The 15,423-nt window shown below is 33.7% G+C and overlaps 2 protein-coding genes across 5 annotated transcripts; one reads left to right on the top strand and one right to left on the bottom strand.

The window, feature by feature from the left end:
* Positions 1–634: 634 nt before the first annotated feature.
* LOC120153621 lies at positions 635–7,145 on the top strand. Of its 4 annotated transcripts, none has more exons than XM_039165534.1 (10): positions 635–1,039; positions 1,136–1,247; positions 1,704–1,848; positions 1,936–2,217; positions 2,301–2,448; positions 4,222–5,145; positions 5,243–5,481; positions 5,556–5,629; positions 6,669–6,774; positions 6,952–7,145. In XM_039165534.1, the coding sequence occupies exons 2-10, from the start codon at positions 1,183–1,185 to the stop codon at positions 7,009–7,011; spliced, it is 2,043 nt and encodes a 680-aa protein (XP_039021465.1). In that variant the 5' UTR covers positions 635–1,039; positions 1,136–1,182; the 3' UTR covers positions 7,012–7,145. The 4 variants fall into 4 exon arrangements, with proteins under 4 accessions (XP_039021465.1, XP_039021466.1, XP_039021468.1 ...); XM_039165535.1 differs by having other exon boundaries at positions 635–1,047; positions 1,163–1,247; XM_039165537.1 differs by lacking the exon at positions 635–1,039 and having other exon boundaries at positions 1,101–1,247; positions 6,955–7,145.
* A 5,895-nt stretch (positions 7,146–13,040) lies between these two features.
* LOC120153603 (small ubiquitin-related modifier 1-like) lies at positions 13,041–14,818 on the bottom strand. Its single transcript, XM_039165516.1, has 3 exons — positions 14,655–14,818; positions 13,405–13,554; positions 13,041–13,309 (listed from the first exon to the last, which is right to left on the bottom strand). The coding sequence occupies exons 1-3, from the start codon at positions 14,730–14,732 to the stop codon at positions 13,226–13,228; spliced, it is 312 nt and encodes a 103-aa protein (XP_039021447.1). The 5' UTR covers positions 14,733–14,818; the 3' UTR covers positions 13,041–13,225.
* Positions 14,819–15,423: the final 605 nt, after the last annotated feature.

The raw sequence follows: 15,423 nt of genomic DNA, 5'->3' as shown, positions 1-15,423 counted from the left end.
CATTTCATGCATGGGTGATCATAAATTAATTTAAATATTTATATGGAAAATAATATCACGAATCAAGTGCTAATAAATGAAATTATATAGAAGAATTAATTGAGTAATGGTATTTGATCGGTTGATGAAGATGTTTATGTTTATTTATTTCGTCCTATTCTCTAAAGTAATATGTTTTAAATTTATTAGTAGTACTCTTATTCCTTCTCCGAGAGTCTTTCTTTTTTTCATCCTTTAAATAAATTATGATTATATTTAAAATTTATAAAAAAGTCTTTACTAAGTTATAGTTATTTAAAATTTATTATTTAATAAAACAAGTACACGCTTAAAATTAATTATTTAATAAAACAAGTACACGCTTAAAATTAATTCATTGAAATAATTAATGTGTCCATAATCTTAAATATCCGACAGCTCAAATAATAATAAAATAAACAAAAACAGACGTAGCAAAACCGTAAATACTTTCTTAACAAAAATAAAAAAGATCGTAAATATCTATATAACCTCCCCTGGCCTGAATCCCATACGCCACGCATGTTTCGGTTATTTCCCACGAATTATTGGTTTCTTATAACATAATATTAATGATAAAGGAAAATGTCGTCTTCTTAGTTCCCACCCCACCAAATTCCCACTATGCCCTTCTCCTCTCCACCCACCTCCAAATGCAAAGCTTACATCCATAGCCATAAGCAACTGGTTTTTCTCTGTGTTTTGAATACAATGACGTCGTTTTTTATTCATCGGACGCGTTAACGCGTCGAATGAAATCGTTCCTTTCAAGGCAAAAACCATCTCCTTCTTCCCTCCAACTATTTTTATTGCATTTCGTTTGATTCCATTTTTTTCTTTCTTTCAAAATTCCGATTCTTTTCATATAGCCTGCTCCTAATTTTTTTGTAGTTTCGATGTACGCGTCTCTTATTCTCTTTCGATTTTATTTATTTCTTTTTCTGTTCTGTTATGAAGCTCAAGTGTGATTGTTTCCTTACTTTTCTCACTCCTTCCTCTCTTCCATTTTCATGGAATTCATTCTGTTTCCCCCCCCCTCTCTCTTTAAAGTATTATCGTTGCTTATCTTGGATATTTATGAGAATTTATGTTTGTTTTTTCAACGATATGCTAATTGTTAGGCTGTGCTTAGCTGTAATTTGGAATTAAACCTGAGCTTAGATCATGATTTTGATGGAGAAACACGACGATGAACGCTCGGTTTTTCCTTTAACAAGTCTCCAGATCGGGTAATTCATTGACTTTTAAATTACTTCTATCATTTGTTTTTTTAATAAAATCACCAGTTGTATGTTTTGTTTTAGACTTCTAGTAGAATTTCATTAAGCTAAGGTTTTGGCTTCAGCTACTAGTCCATACATTAATGTTATGAATAAACTTCTTCTTCCCACATTGTTGTTTTCTACGGATGATGATTACTGATTGCTTTTCTGATGAGATTAAAAGATTACTTTTACGGGTGACGATTACTGATTGCTTTTTTTGATGAGATTAAAAGACTAATTTTACATGGTAACTTCGTAATTGTGTGTTTCTATGGACTTGATTTATAGGAAAAATATCAAAATCCGAGAGAAATTGTTTAGTATTATAAGGACTTCCTTTATGGGAAAATATAAGAACCAGACAGTACTACTCCGGATTCTCTGCTCATGAATTTTTTGTTGTGTAATGTATGATTGCAGGGACTTGCAGTCTTATCTTTCGGATCTTAGCCTTTTCCTGGCCACTGGAAGTAACAAATTCTACATTTTGGTGCACAACAGGCCATGGCTGAGGGACTTGGGTTCATGGCCAGCTCACTTGTGGTGGCAATTGATGGTTACCAAGGTTATTGAGAATGCTTCTTTCTTTTTACTAAAAAAAGTCAAATAAGAGGATTGTAATTTAATTAAGCAATTCATTATGCATTTACAGTCCAGGTTATCTCCTTTTGCTAACACCAAGGGCCGTAGGGAGAGAAAGGAGGGGAAGGAAGCTGCTTCCAAATTAAATGCTGACAATTCAAAAAAGTTCGAGAGATGGTTCTGTTTCATTGATGCTGCAACATTGTCTAAAAAGAGGGCTTTACTACCTGTTAAGAAATTGCGAACCTCTTTGCTCCTTAGCAGTGAGCTGCATCGGACTTTGTATGGCTTCATTGTATTTGAAGTCACATGGTCAGATGTTCGAGGTATTAACTATTTCAATGAGCTTCAGGTATTTGCTCTTGGATATTGCTCGTTTTTTTGTTTGTAGTTCACAATCAAGGTCTTGTTTAGCTCTTTTCTTCTCATTTGCAGACTGATACCTCTCTGGCCATAGAGGCTAAATTCATGCGAAGATGGGAATTTGAAAGCTTTGATCATGCTGTAAATTCCATATCATCATGGTTTTCCGGAACAGAGTTGGATCAGCATTATTTAGAAGAGTACTTGAATTCAACAATTGGTATGTTTTTGCCTTCATATTTTAAGACATTAGTAGAAACTTTATCTTTATGATTTTCTAGGGCGCAATAAATTACCTTTCACTAGCATATGATTTTTAAGGGTGCAATAAATTATGTGTCACTATCATTTATATTGTTTTGGACATGCAAAACTGTTATAAATTTAGAAATTGCAAACTGGAGAGGCATTTTTGAAGGAACCTTATAGTGTTGCTAAAAGTATATTTGGTTGCTTTATAATTCTAACTTGGTGTAGTGCAATTGGTGGAGGGTCAAATCAACTTCTAAAATATGCAAATGAATTATCCCTGTTCACATTTACGACATTGAAAAGCAGTTCAATGTGTATTTTGATAACTCTACCACAGGATTTTGGACTTTTGGTTGATCACGGTCAAGTCAATTGTTACATTTCAGTAATGCATAAAAATCTTATACTTTGTGCTGCTCCACTCTCTATTCCCTAACAGGGTAATGGAGAGTCTTTTACTCTCATTCATTCTCATATCCTCTCTCCTTTACTTTACCTTCCGTTCCATTTGAACTAAAAAACATTTGTAAGTTATGAGTTATATAAGAGGGTTGGACCTATCACTTCCATTTCAGTTAACAACTTAGAATAGCTCCTTAAAACCCCTGTATTTTAATTACTCACTCTCAAGTAATTTTGAGTTGCATCATGGTGTGAAGCCAGACCATGTCCCAAGTCAAGAACTACTAGTTTCTTCAGCCTTTTACCGTCATTAAATATGGTCTTAGCTTCTGTTTTATTCAAAAAATATTGTTTGGTTTGGTTTGCCATTTATTTGAATATTTTATTTAAGGTTCAATAATTTTCTATAATCTTGTCAACAAAAGCTGTTGAAAAATCTATATTGAGATTCGATTTGGATATCCTGAATTGTGACTGGAATTTTATTTCATCCTCTTTAGTTTTTTTTTTCCTGCCTTGATATTTTCTGGTCTGGTTTACCAAGGCTTTATTCTTGGAGAAAAGCTTGATGGAGACTTTAGTGTCTGAATCTTAAACAGACACTTAAACATGCGGTTTTAGGACACTAGTTAGGTACATTACACTGTAAAGGAATTATCATCAAGTATAATTGTTTCCAATCTTTTGCTTTTTTTTTTACGTCTATTTTGACCAAACTTGCAAATCCTCTTATCTTATAGATGTGTTTGAATAGAATTTGCCAATTATGCTGGCTTAGCCTAATAAAACTTTTAAGGAACGATACCATAAACCTATCAGATCTCTTTTAATGACCTGTATATTGGCTTTTCATCTGAATGTATATGCGAATGATTGATTATTAGTATCTTTTTTCTTTTCTTATCGTTATCTTATACATCGGGTAATGCTAATTCTATGCCTTCGAAATCAATAGTATCTATGTTATTTCATGCTTCTTAGTTGAACCGAGGCTGGTGCTCTCAAGTTTCTTGTTGTTAGTAAAAGCTCCTTCCATTTACCTGAGTATATGCAGGCGTTTTCTATAAGCTTTTGTACTCTACCTTTTACTGGTGAAGTTAGTATAATGTCCGTTCACTGCAATAGGTACAAAATTTGTTCAGAAAATGGTCGAAGAATTACTTGATGCCTTCAATTGGTTGTCTGTATATCAGTCTATTTATCTTCCACAATGTATATCTCATTTCCAGGCACTTTCACCACATGATAGTTCTAGAAGCCTGAAACCACATTTTTCACTTTTTTCCTCAATCTAATCAATTTGCTGTGCTAATAAAGTATTTAATCTGGATTGTTTTAGCAGAGGTCTTCTATGATATTGAAGAAGATTTTGATGAGGATGATGACGAAAATTTATACGAGGATAGTTTGAGCACTGAAGAAAGTTTCTCCCATGATCATTGTGACACTGGTGATTTAAAATTTTACTGCGAAACTTTTGAGCCACAAACTCCAATTGGTCCTTATAAGAGAAATAAAGCAAGTAAGGTAATTAGTACTGGAGTTGAAGTTGATGTGAATTGTGAGGAAATTCAAAGGCAAGCTGAAAACTCATTTGACAATTATCCCAAAAATGCAGTCGAAGCTACAAAGTATAGGGATGTTCTTCTTTTGTTTAGATTTGATGATAGAGATCTCCCATTTAAATTACAGCAAATAATAACGCCTGATCAGAGGTTACTTCGTTTGTTAGAGGCTGGTCTTCCATCTTGGGTCATCTTCCTTCAATCATATCCTGGCTTTTGCCATATCTATCGCCCATGGATGTGTCCTCTGGCCAGAGCTCTATATGTTTCGATTTCAGTCATTACTGTTCTAATAGGGTTTTATGATTTATACAAAAATGTTCCTGTTCTTAAGGCAACTGCTGCTCGTTTATGCGGGCCACTCTTTGATTGGATAGAAACCTGGGAGATGGTATCAAGGATCAAGTACTTGGGAACGATGCTATTTCTACATAACTGTCAGAAGGCTGTGAGGTTGGTTTTGACAGTTACACGTGCTACTCGATCATTTTTCTCTTTTCTTTGTTTACCACTGGCAGAACCATTTATGGACCTTTTGAGCTTCCTTTCGCCAATTTGGAATACGTTCAGTGATGTAGTGGAAAGCTTCTTTTCAGTCATATGGATTGTGATTGGTTCTTTGTACAATCTATTGGAGGATATCGTGGAGTTTGTTCTGATGCCTATATGCTTTATTGGTGTAGTTCTCCGTAAAATTGGTAGGTCATTAGATGATTGAATTTTCTAAGCTATTTCCTTATTTAGGGCATTGGCTCAATGTGTTAATTATGTTCATCTTATTTCATGCTACTACAGCAACTTCCATCCTGTATCCTACATTTTGGTTTCTTTGGGAAGTAGTATATGCGCCAATACGCCTAGTCCTTGCATTAGCCAGATTCGTGGCTTATATGTTTCGGTTCATCTCTCTTTTGGTTGGAGATATATGGCAGTCTTTTAGGAGCATAATTCAACTTGCTTCAGCTTCTGAATCTACAGTGAGCACTAGTGAGGTTTCCATGTTGCGTTCACTTTGGAATGACATTTTTTCTCAGGTTAGAAGACATTATTGTAGCTTTGATTAATGTCTTTCTTTATGTTTATTTACTTTTTTTCTGGCTTCTTCCAGGTTTTTCGCTCTCTCAGAAGTATATTAAATGGTTTTGTTGCCTTCTTCACAGCCTGCAATAGACATCGCCTAAGGTCCTGCATTTTAACCTATCTGCCTTTTTATATGTCAATTATTTTGGTCTCGTGACCCTGTATTTTAGATTCAACTAGAGAGCTAAGCAAGTACATGCATACGCTGGTATACATTAAGTATGAAAGGATGTGCCAATTTCCTCCAATCATTGCACTACTTCTGAAACAATATTTCCAACTAAAATTAGTCGTACTAATTGTGAAAATTTTATCAAGTTAAGTACTTATATTTGTATATATTTTAGATCAGGATATAGGGTTCTGATTCTTCCGGTGTATAGGGGAATGATTTGTTTTTCGACAAGAAGGATAACGTTGAATTACCCCACGAAATGAGTGGAAACAATTCATAATTGATTTTTTTTGTTTAGTTTAGAGCTGATTTGAATTGTGGCTTTTCTAATAATGAAGGAAACACTGGCCCTTGGGGTGGTTTTGATCTGTAAGATTTCTAACATTCAGGATATTCTAAAATTTCCATCACAGTAGCTTAAAATCTGCATTGAAGTTAAAACTTTAGTTGTTTCTCTAGGCTGAAATAAGGGAAGAGATGTTTTCTGTTTTGCACTAAACTCCTGGCATCTCTGATTTTACAGTTCCATTAATTACTTTAGGCTCTTCTGATTCGTATGAAAATCTTTTCTTTGATGACCACGCCCACCTACCATGCCAAATGAGTACTCACTGTCTTGCTTTGAAACAATATTACTTTTGTAATCCATCTCTAGTATAGCTTCCTTCTATTTCCTTTGTGAAGTTAGATTACTTACCTTTTAACAGTACATTTAGTTATTTCTTTCATCATGTAAATATTAGACTGTTTAATAAATGGACAATTGGTCCATCTATTATATTCACTCATTCCCCACGCATAAAAATTATCTCCTAAACATTCTTTTTTTCAATTGCCTTTAAAGAATGTCGTAAGCAACAAACCATCTAATAGTTTTCGGGATACTTTTCAACCTTTCTTTCCCCGTTGAACTAAGCTCAACCTCAAGTTGTACTTACACGATCATTTTGCTTACAACGTGTACAGCATTTATAATCATGTACGGCATGTTGTTCAAAGGCCATTTGGTGGAGCCCCGGTACCACGAACATCAGATCCTAGACGCAATAAATCGCTGCGTGCTCTAAGCCATGTAAGAAACCGTAAACTTGGATCTTGTTTAATCTATTGTTCTCATCTCCACTTCCTTTTTCCATCATATGGCAGACATGATTCTTTTCAGTCGCTACACTTATAATTCATTTTTCTGTCATACTCATCTATTCTATATATCAACTCCTTGAGCTGATTGATATTCATAATGTTTCAGCAGCCAGAAATAAGGAGGAGAGTCTACGGTGGGTCGTATCCTCCGGCGTTGTCATTTTGAGTTCACAATATGAAAGAAGGTAATCCTTTGTTCTGAAGAACAAACATTCCAATGCAAAAATCTAGAAGCTCGCAATAACATGCATAGTTGAAAGCTAATATGAGCCAGTCCGATATCAAGTCCAAGAGAAAAAAACATCTGAAAGGCGAGGAAAAGAAAATATCACTTGTATAGCTTAGAGGTAATATCATTCTTTTTATGCCTTTGTATCTAGGAAGCTGCCTATTCTCTCTGTTTCTGTTTCTCGATGTTCATTAACTTTAGCTTCTTTTTGTTTTAAATCCTCTATGTTAGTCAGCTTTCTTTGTAACTATCGTGTATATACATTTTATCTTTATTTATTTATTTATCCCCAAAAAAAGAAGGAAAAAGGGAATGTTGGGAAGTTCTGAATATAATATTGTCCTGAAATAAGGATGATAATTATGGATGTCAAATTATCACCACAACATTCCAGTGAATGTAAATGTTGTGCTGATTGCCGAATTTCTGATATGCTAATGCAAAAATGAATTGGCACAACATACATGCATACATACATACATACATGCATAAAGGTACACATGAAATCCCCACCTGCATGGATATACAAACCAGTTATGCTAACAAAAACATAATAACAGTATTACATTAAATACATCTGCAGCTGCTGTCCTGTAATCTAACGAGGTCCTAGCTTTCCTCTGATTTTCTTACTGCCAGCCAGACATCACTCAGCTTCATTGAAGTAGTCTACTATCTTGTATCATCTTCCTTCACTTGAACTGAATCGTATCTAGAGCTTGGTTAAATTGATAAATCAAGGGGGGGGGGAGTAAAATGAAAATATGGTGCTTCACATGTTTGTTTAACATGGAACTTTTTTGTTTCGTTTACAAATGCATATAATTTTATTTAACGTGAACCTGTTTCTGACATCCACACTCAATTCAAAGTAATATAGCAATATGTTTTTAAGCTGAGTTCTTACCTCGTTTAATGTTATCCTTGTTGCAATGCGTTTACTCTTGTTTCTCCTGTGAAAGTTGCAAGGAATTTTGTAAGCTCTTGATATGTAGCCTGTATGCATCTCTTTGACTGCCCCACATCCATGGCAGCTTTTAGAAGATAAGTTTCAAGCTTCTGCATTTGACTGAGTGCATCCTTAATATGTGAAGCCGCTTCATGGACTGACTGGAGATGATAACTTCCAGTGTTGTAATGGCCGCCAATGCTTCTGCATGGGTGCTGGATATATCATATACACATTTCCCTACATTTTTTGGGATTGAATTCACTGCATGATTGCAGTTATCTTGGAGAGTTGGCTCCGTTCTTGCAGCTATAGATATAGCCCGAATAGATTCCACCACACGCTCAACAAAAGGTCCGCATTCAATCAACGGGCCAGCCGAAGCGTCGAAAGTATCATTTGCTGCCGGTAACATGGTATTTTCGGTAACATGGTATTTTGATCAGGTGGCTCCATTGACTCCAAATAAGTGAGCTGATCTTTATGAAGATTCATTCCAACCTCCTCCAAGATTGTATTTGTTACACCACCTTCCTCCTCCATAGGAGTGAAGGCTGTTTCGAGGTTTATAAGTCTCCAAAAGAACACCCAATGGTTCCATATCATATCCAAGAGTATTTTGTGGTACTTCGTCAACTTCAGCATCTGTGAAAATGTTGAAGAAGGAAGTTATGTAATTAGTTAGAAATTAGTTACAGTAGTTAGTAGTTAGATTTGGAGGAAACAAATATATTTGTGTTGTTCCAAATCTTTTAGGAATCTATGTTGGACACACATATCTGACATGGATATGGAGAATTCGATCCTCCAAGAACACTCCTACTATATGAACAACTGCAATGAATAAAATCATAGAGCAAGGGACCAGAAGAACAAAGATACTGCAAGTGGTACGTACATCCATTTCCAGCAGCCGATATTTGGTGAGCCTTAAGATTCGGTAAGCCAGAATGCTGGGGACTCAATGTTGATGGTCTTTTGTCTATCTTCGAAGACCATGGCCATGAATTGGGAGGACTTGGAGGAGTATCGACTAGCAAGAAACCACAGGCTCCATGTCCGTGTAAAGAATAGTGGCAACACTTGATCAGTAAAAATAATCCGTTGAGTGGTTCACCCGGTTGATTTGGGTGGAGAGCGGCGAAAGAAAAAATGTCGACGGTCAACTAAACATGATCCTCGGATTATACTCTACCTCACAAAGCACTTCCATCACCGGTCATGGATTAAAATCAGGGACGAATACAAAATTTCATGTTATGGAAAACGAACTTATAAAATATTAAGTACGAGAAGTTATAAATTTTTTGGAGGGGAAAGCATATTTTCAATAAAAAATAAATCTAAAATATATAAAAAAATTAAAATTTTTAGGGAGCATCCTTTAGGTACATCCCTTATTAAAATGGCCCATAAATAGAGTGAGTATACTTTTATATCAAATGTTTAAAAGTTATTATCTTACATTTATCATAGATTAATTTAAAAAAATTATAATTTCCAATCGACCTTTGCACACAGGCACCCAAGAAAACGATAACTTTTGGGGTTTCAAACAATGACAGATCTACATGTACACGAGGATGAACAAATTTCAAACTTTTCTTATTAATTATTTATTTATTGATTATATTTTTTCCGTTCAAAAATTGTATGCTTTTATATATATATATATATAAATATTACTAGATTCGCAACTTGTTCCAACCGACAACGGGAAAGATCCCTCAAGTAGTAGTTTAATCGTTTGTATAATCATAAGGAAAAAAAGGAAATATAACCGAAGCACAAAGAAACAAAATCTTCAATTTCATAATTTCTATTCTTGCAGTGGACCCAGTTTTGTTTAAAGATGTTTTTCTTTAAGAAAGTTTTTTTATCCAAAGCCTGCAATAACCAACTTTATCCGAACTATGATCTCCATTAAAGATGAAAACTTCAACAAAACCACAAACCCAAAACTTGGAAAGAAAAGAACAGCGCAGCATACCGTTCTAATTCGGCAAGTATAGTACCTGGTCTCCTTCCCATTTTCGTCTCTCCGGCTATTGACGGTGCAGGCTCCGGCGTTGCACTTACACATGGGTGCCTTGACATCATCGCGCCGTTTGTAGAAACTTCTGCTTGGATGGCATTGCAGCATTTACAATTACGAGAATAGTACCTTCTTCCGTCGTTGACGACGCTGTGGGCAACAAAGACGGTGCAAGCCACACCGCAGTGGCAGCGCAGCACCGGCAGGAGGTGGGTGTCGACTGGAGATGAAGCTTTTGCCGTTCGGTAGTTGGAAGGGCAATCCAGTGCCCAGTGACCTGGCTTTCCGCAAGTAAAGCATGCGCCTTTCTGCCTTCTTTCAGCCGAAGTTTGCCTCTCAGAATGATCGGTTGCCATTTTTGCGGGGTTTTCTTATTTAAACAAAGCTCAGTTTCTCAGTACGTGAAATGATTGACGCGCTTCAGTTTGGCAAAGCTTTCGTCTTTCCTTTATAATTTGAAAAAAAAAGTTACAAGAAATGACAAAGCATTGCTCGATATTTTATCTTTTAGACATTTAGTCGCTACTTCCATCTTCTGACAAACACAGTATTTCCTTGAAAATGAATCTTTCTTTTTAGACTTCTGCCTTTCCTTTTTCAATTTGAATGTCAAAATACTGTTCGGACTTTTTGTCGCTACTTCCATTATTTTCGGTTTCCTTAACACAAACACACTCTCTACTCATCCATTTTTGCTTTTTTATTAAATGGAACTGATAAATTAGTAATAAAATGCATTTCCTGAATAATTGTAGGAACAAAATGCACCTTCTTCTACAAGAGCAGCTTATATTCATTGGGTAAATCTCTATACTTTTTACATACTCATTGTGGTAGTCCTGTAACTCTGAGTAGTATGCTCTCTTCTCGGCCTTTAAACGTTGTTCCTCCTGAATAATTGTATCAGGGTGAAGATGACCCAAACTTTAGAGATGTATCCCTATAAGCATAAATTTCAGTCAAATATAACAGATTTGAAACCGACAGTAATCATCACAAAATACCTAGAAGAAAAGATCCATTATTCACTGGGTGAGAAAAGTGTCAGAAGTAATTACTCTCCGTTGAAGAAAATGATTTCCAAAGTGAAAATTCAAATATGCTGGAAAATACCCCAAGAACTATAACTTCTATAAAAATAAAGCATAACTAGAGTACAACTTTTAAAAATACTATATCCGTAAATGGCCTTAAATGCCTCCGACTTAAGCCGATTTGTTCCCATCCAACTCGAGGGAAATACAAAATTATGTGTTCAAATCATTTCCCGGAGGCTCCGGCCTTTTCTTTTTGATTTTGTATCGGTCCAAAGAACTGCAGACAGCAATGCTAGCACCGTGCAGCTTCTTTCTCCGTTGACCAACTGCCATTGCTATAAGTTGTCATAAGAATGGGCAGCCAACATTGCCCGCATATGCAAACAGAAAATCAGTACTAAATTGAATGACACCGAGAAAAAACATCGAACCATTAAAAATAAAAGCAGTAACCTTTGGAAGAGGGCTAAATCGAGACAACTGCGTTTGAGTTTGGAAGCTTGAGGTAGGAGAGGAAGGGCAGAGGAATATGGCGTCGGTGGTGAATATTTGGAAAGAAAAAAAAAACGAAAACTAGAGAGTTTTGGAGTAAATTGGATATAAGATTATTGTTTAAGAATCTATTTGATGTTTTAATCATAGTTTAAGAGTAAAATTAAATATTAACTTTTTATTAACGTTATCACATCGTTAATTTAGTGGTAATGATGAAGTGATATTTTGTTATAAATAGATAATATTAATGACTAATATATTAATTTTGACAATTTAATGGGAAAACAAAAACTTTAAATTTATACTTACTTTCACTCAATTTTTTACTTTCACTCAATTTTTACCCACTAACATTAAATTTATAATAATTCCTCTTTATTTTATAAAAACTATTGTAAAACTCTCTTATATGTTTAATTTTATACAAACTACTGTAAACTCATCTTTTATGTTTAATACTTTTGTAACAAAACGTGTACCTTACCGTAGTGAATCAAATAAATCTACAATATTACATGTTCTCGATTTAGATATTATGATACAATTATGTATTTATCTTCATATAATTAATAAAAATTAAGGCACGCATGCAAACATTAAAAAACTTAAGGGTGCATTTGGATTCATAGAATGTAAGATTACCAGTGAGAATATAATATTATCAGGGAATAAGATTAATAAGAAAGTTGTATTTTATGTTTGGTTAATTTAACAGAATAGAAGATTATCGTTTTAGTTAAAAGAATAAAAGATTATTGAATGTATATTTAACCAAATTGTCCTTATTATATATTGTTTTTAATAAGTTGAAAAATATTTATATATTTTCTTTAAAAAAATAAATTTATAAAAATATATATATATATTTACAAAATTGAAAATATAAAAGGTTTAATAAAAAGGTAAATTTTATTTTAACCCCTGAACTTCATATAAAATTTTAATTATAATTTTTTTTTTTGTAAATCTAAAATAGTTTAAAAATAAATTTATAATTTCCCATTCGTAAAACTTTTATTATTCAATGAAAAAAAAAATATTGAAAAAAAAAAATTAAGGGCATTTTAGTCTAAAACGCCGATAATCCAACAATACCTAAGAAAAGAGGTAATTACATTCCCGGTAATATACCCAAAAAATCTACTATTGATAATAAAACATTACCGGAATGAGATTCCCGACCAACCAAACATGAGAATGTGGATTCCATTCCCATGAGAATCCCATATTCCTTGAACCAAACAGCCCATAAGATTATGTTATTAAAGAAAACACACATATAAAAAGCAATGACAATCTTCATGAAATAAAGAATGCAGAGAATACGCAATGAGTCAACTTAGAAAAACTCAGAATCTGAAATTTGCAGCAAACCCAGAAATCAAAATACTTATAGATAGCTAGTGGCTGCTAAACAGCCATCAAAGCAAGGGCATATATCCAACAAGAAGTTTCGAGTTCCACCTCATTTAGCAAACACAAGAAATTCAAGCTCTTCTATAAGAGCACGACAATTCAGAACAAGTCCGGCAAGTCTTATAACATTCCACAGCAAACTTATTACGTTATAAAATCTATATCGTCAGACAATAACTAACTATTTTAAATACTACAAACAGTAAAGTAGAGCTTGATTCAGACAAACAAGACTGCCGAAACATTTGTGCCCCCAGTTTGGTGCAGCATAGCATCAATCTCATCTCCATCCTCCATCTCCAGCTGGAAAAAAAAGATTATGCTGTTAACAAATTCCGAATGCGGATGCATATTAATACAAGTAATCGTTTATGTATGAGAGAGAAATGAAATGATACCTCGTCAGGAGTTTGCTCGCCTCGCAGGCGGCGACCATCAAACAAGAAGGCAATGGAGTTGAAATCCACAGATTGGCGGTCACAGTATGCGTTCATAAGTTTCTTCAGTTGCGTGCTTCTTTTGATCCTGAAGAAAACTTCATTCCCGTCCTATGGTCATAATACAATTTAGTCAAAAAAATTGTGAGCCTTAATCCACGTAGTTTTACTATAAATCTCAAATTCACTACAAAATATCAACACCTTCAGTCTGGGAAAGTTTGAAATTTGATATCACTTAATAGATGAATCAAATCAAAGTTAGTTTAAGGCTACATCAACCATTCAATTTCTCAAGCCTTTGCCTTTTGACAACAATTGAATTATTATTTGTATAGCAAATCCAAAATCCCATATTTTTATCTTGCAATTCCAAACTGGATTGCAAGAAATAACAACACGAGAAGATCAGAAATATGTCCAAGATTGACGTTGAACAATCTAACTAATGCAAACAGACAGCAAAGAAGGCCAACTTACAATGACTTCAAGAAACACAACTACAAAGATGCATGAAAAACAGGGTGAAAATAGAGTTCTTTTGGCAAGCAAAGAGAGATTGTGCCGTAATAACCTAATCAAAGAATACTAACAAATAAGAAAAAGTGGTAACAAACTGAAATCATATCTTTTAGAGCTAAAGCAATCTAAAGCATGTTAAACTAAATAACTAAAAGAGCAATAGTAAACACCATAACCGCGCCCTCAAATTAACATTAACGACAACATATAACACATAGAAAAGGCAAACTATTTTTAAACAATAAAAACCAGATACTAATTCTAAATATCAAACATTAATCTCAGTTATTGCTAATTGTATGTGACATATTTTATTTTTTAAAATAGAGTATGCCCGTGTTTCATGCATACATGTATCGAACACCACCTCTGAGTTTGGGTAACATATAAAACAAAGAAGAATCTTTGCAACTACCCAATCACCATCTCATTATTTCCAAAACCCAATAATCACAGACACCAAATACTTTCAAAATTACAAAATCACTACTTACACATACGACCATAATTTTCTAAAAACGTGATTAAAAGCAAATAATAAAACCCAACAAACTAATTGAAGGTGTAAACTCTTTGGGAATATATTTCATCTTCCAAAAAAGATAATCGAAGGATTCAACCGGAGAAAGCGATTAATTGAAGGAAAAATATTTTTTCTGGAGAAAGGCAAATAAACCCCAATAAGAGACCTGGCCTTTGACTTTCAGGTTGATGTGAGCGGCGGATTGATCACCGGGCTTCTTGTCTTCCTCTTGCTGCCCCGACATTTTTTCTCGGCGATTCTGCTTCCGATTCTACTTTAATTTGATCTTCGATCGGGTTAGGGTTTCTATTGTATTTATGGAAGCCCGAGCGCAAAGATTCCTTACTGAAGTGGAAAATAATTACTGAATTATTATGAATATTTATATGTTAGGATGTTTATTATGATTGGAATACTGTGTATTAATGTGGGTTTTTAATGAAATATATTAAATATAATTTTGATATATTATTAAGATTTTACTATTAATTAAGATTAGATTTTTATATGATATTTACTTATTATATTTATAAATGTGATTTAAAAAATATTATATATATTTACATTAAAATAATAATATAAATGTTTTCGTGTTAGTTTCATATGCTTTTTCGTGTTTCTTTATTCTCAAAAAATTACATGAAAGATATCAACAATACTCCACTGTTATAAATTAAATATATTTTTTTATAAATTGTTAATTTTATTAAAAATAATAAATATTTAAAATTATAATGAAGATTTACAATTATAATTGTAAATTGAACCATAATAGAATATTTTCTTATAATCATTATTAACACTAGAAATTAGTCACTTACGATCATACAATGATTATATAAAAAAATGTTAAAAAACCTAATAAAATAAACTTGAACAAAGGGTAAGTACAAATAAATCTAATTGTATCGATAAATAAAACACAAAAAGAGATC

Source organism: Hibiscus syriacus, unplaced genomic scaffold, assembly GCF_006381635.1.
Source record: "Hibiscus syriacus cultivar Baekdansim isolate YM2019G1 unplaced genomic scaffold, ASM638163v2 tig00111101_pilon, whole genome shotgun sequence".
NCBI classification, from domain to species: Eukaryota; Viridiplantae; Streptophyta; class Magnoliopsida; order Malvales; family Malvaceae; genus Hibiscus; species Hibiscus syriacus.
Note: the sequence above shows the minus strand (reverse complement) of the source record. Positions and strands in the feature narration are given on the sequence as shown.

Excerpts from the sequence above, each read along its gene's own strand:
- LOC120153621 (XM_039165534.1), top strand. The coding sequence starts at position 1,183 with ATGATTTTGATGGAGAAACACGACGATGAACGCTCGGTTTTTCCTTTA. Across the intron at positions 2,449-4,221 it reads GTACTTGAATTCAACAATTG|CAGAGGTCTTCTATGATATT; the intron begins GTATGTTTTTGC and ends GGATTGTTTTAG. Across the intron at positions 5,146-5,242 it reads TGTAGTTCTCCGTAAAATTG|CAACTTCCATCCTGTATCCT; the intron begins GTAGGTCATTAG and ends ATGCTACTACAG.
- LOC120153603 (XM_039165516.1), bottom strand. The coding sequence starts at position 14,732 with ATGTCGGGGCAGCAAGAGGAAGACAAGAAGCCCGGTGATCAATCCGCC. Across the intron at positions 13,555-14,654 it reads ACCTGAAAGTCAAAGGCCAG|GACGGGAATGAAGTTTTCTT; the intron begins GTCTCTTATTGG and ends TTATGACCATAG. Across the intron at positions 13,310-13,404 it reads GCGAGCAAACTCCTGACGAG|CTGGAGATGGAGGATGGAGA; the intron begins GTATCATTTCAT and ends TTTTTTTTCCAG.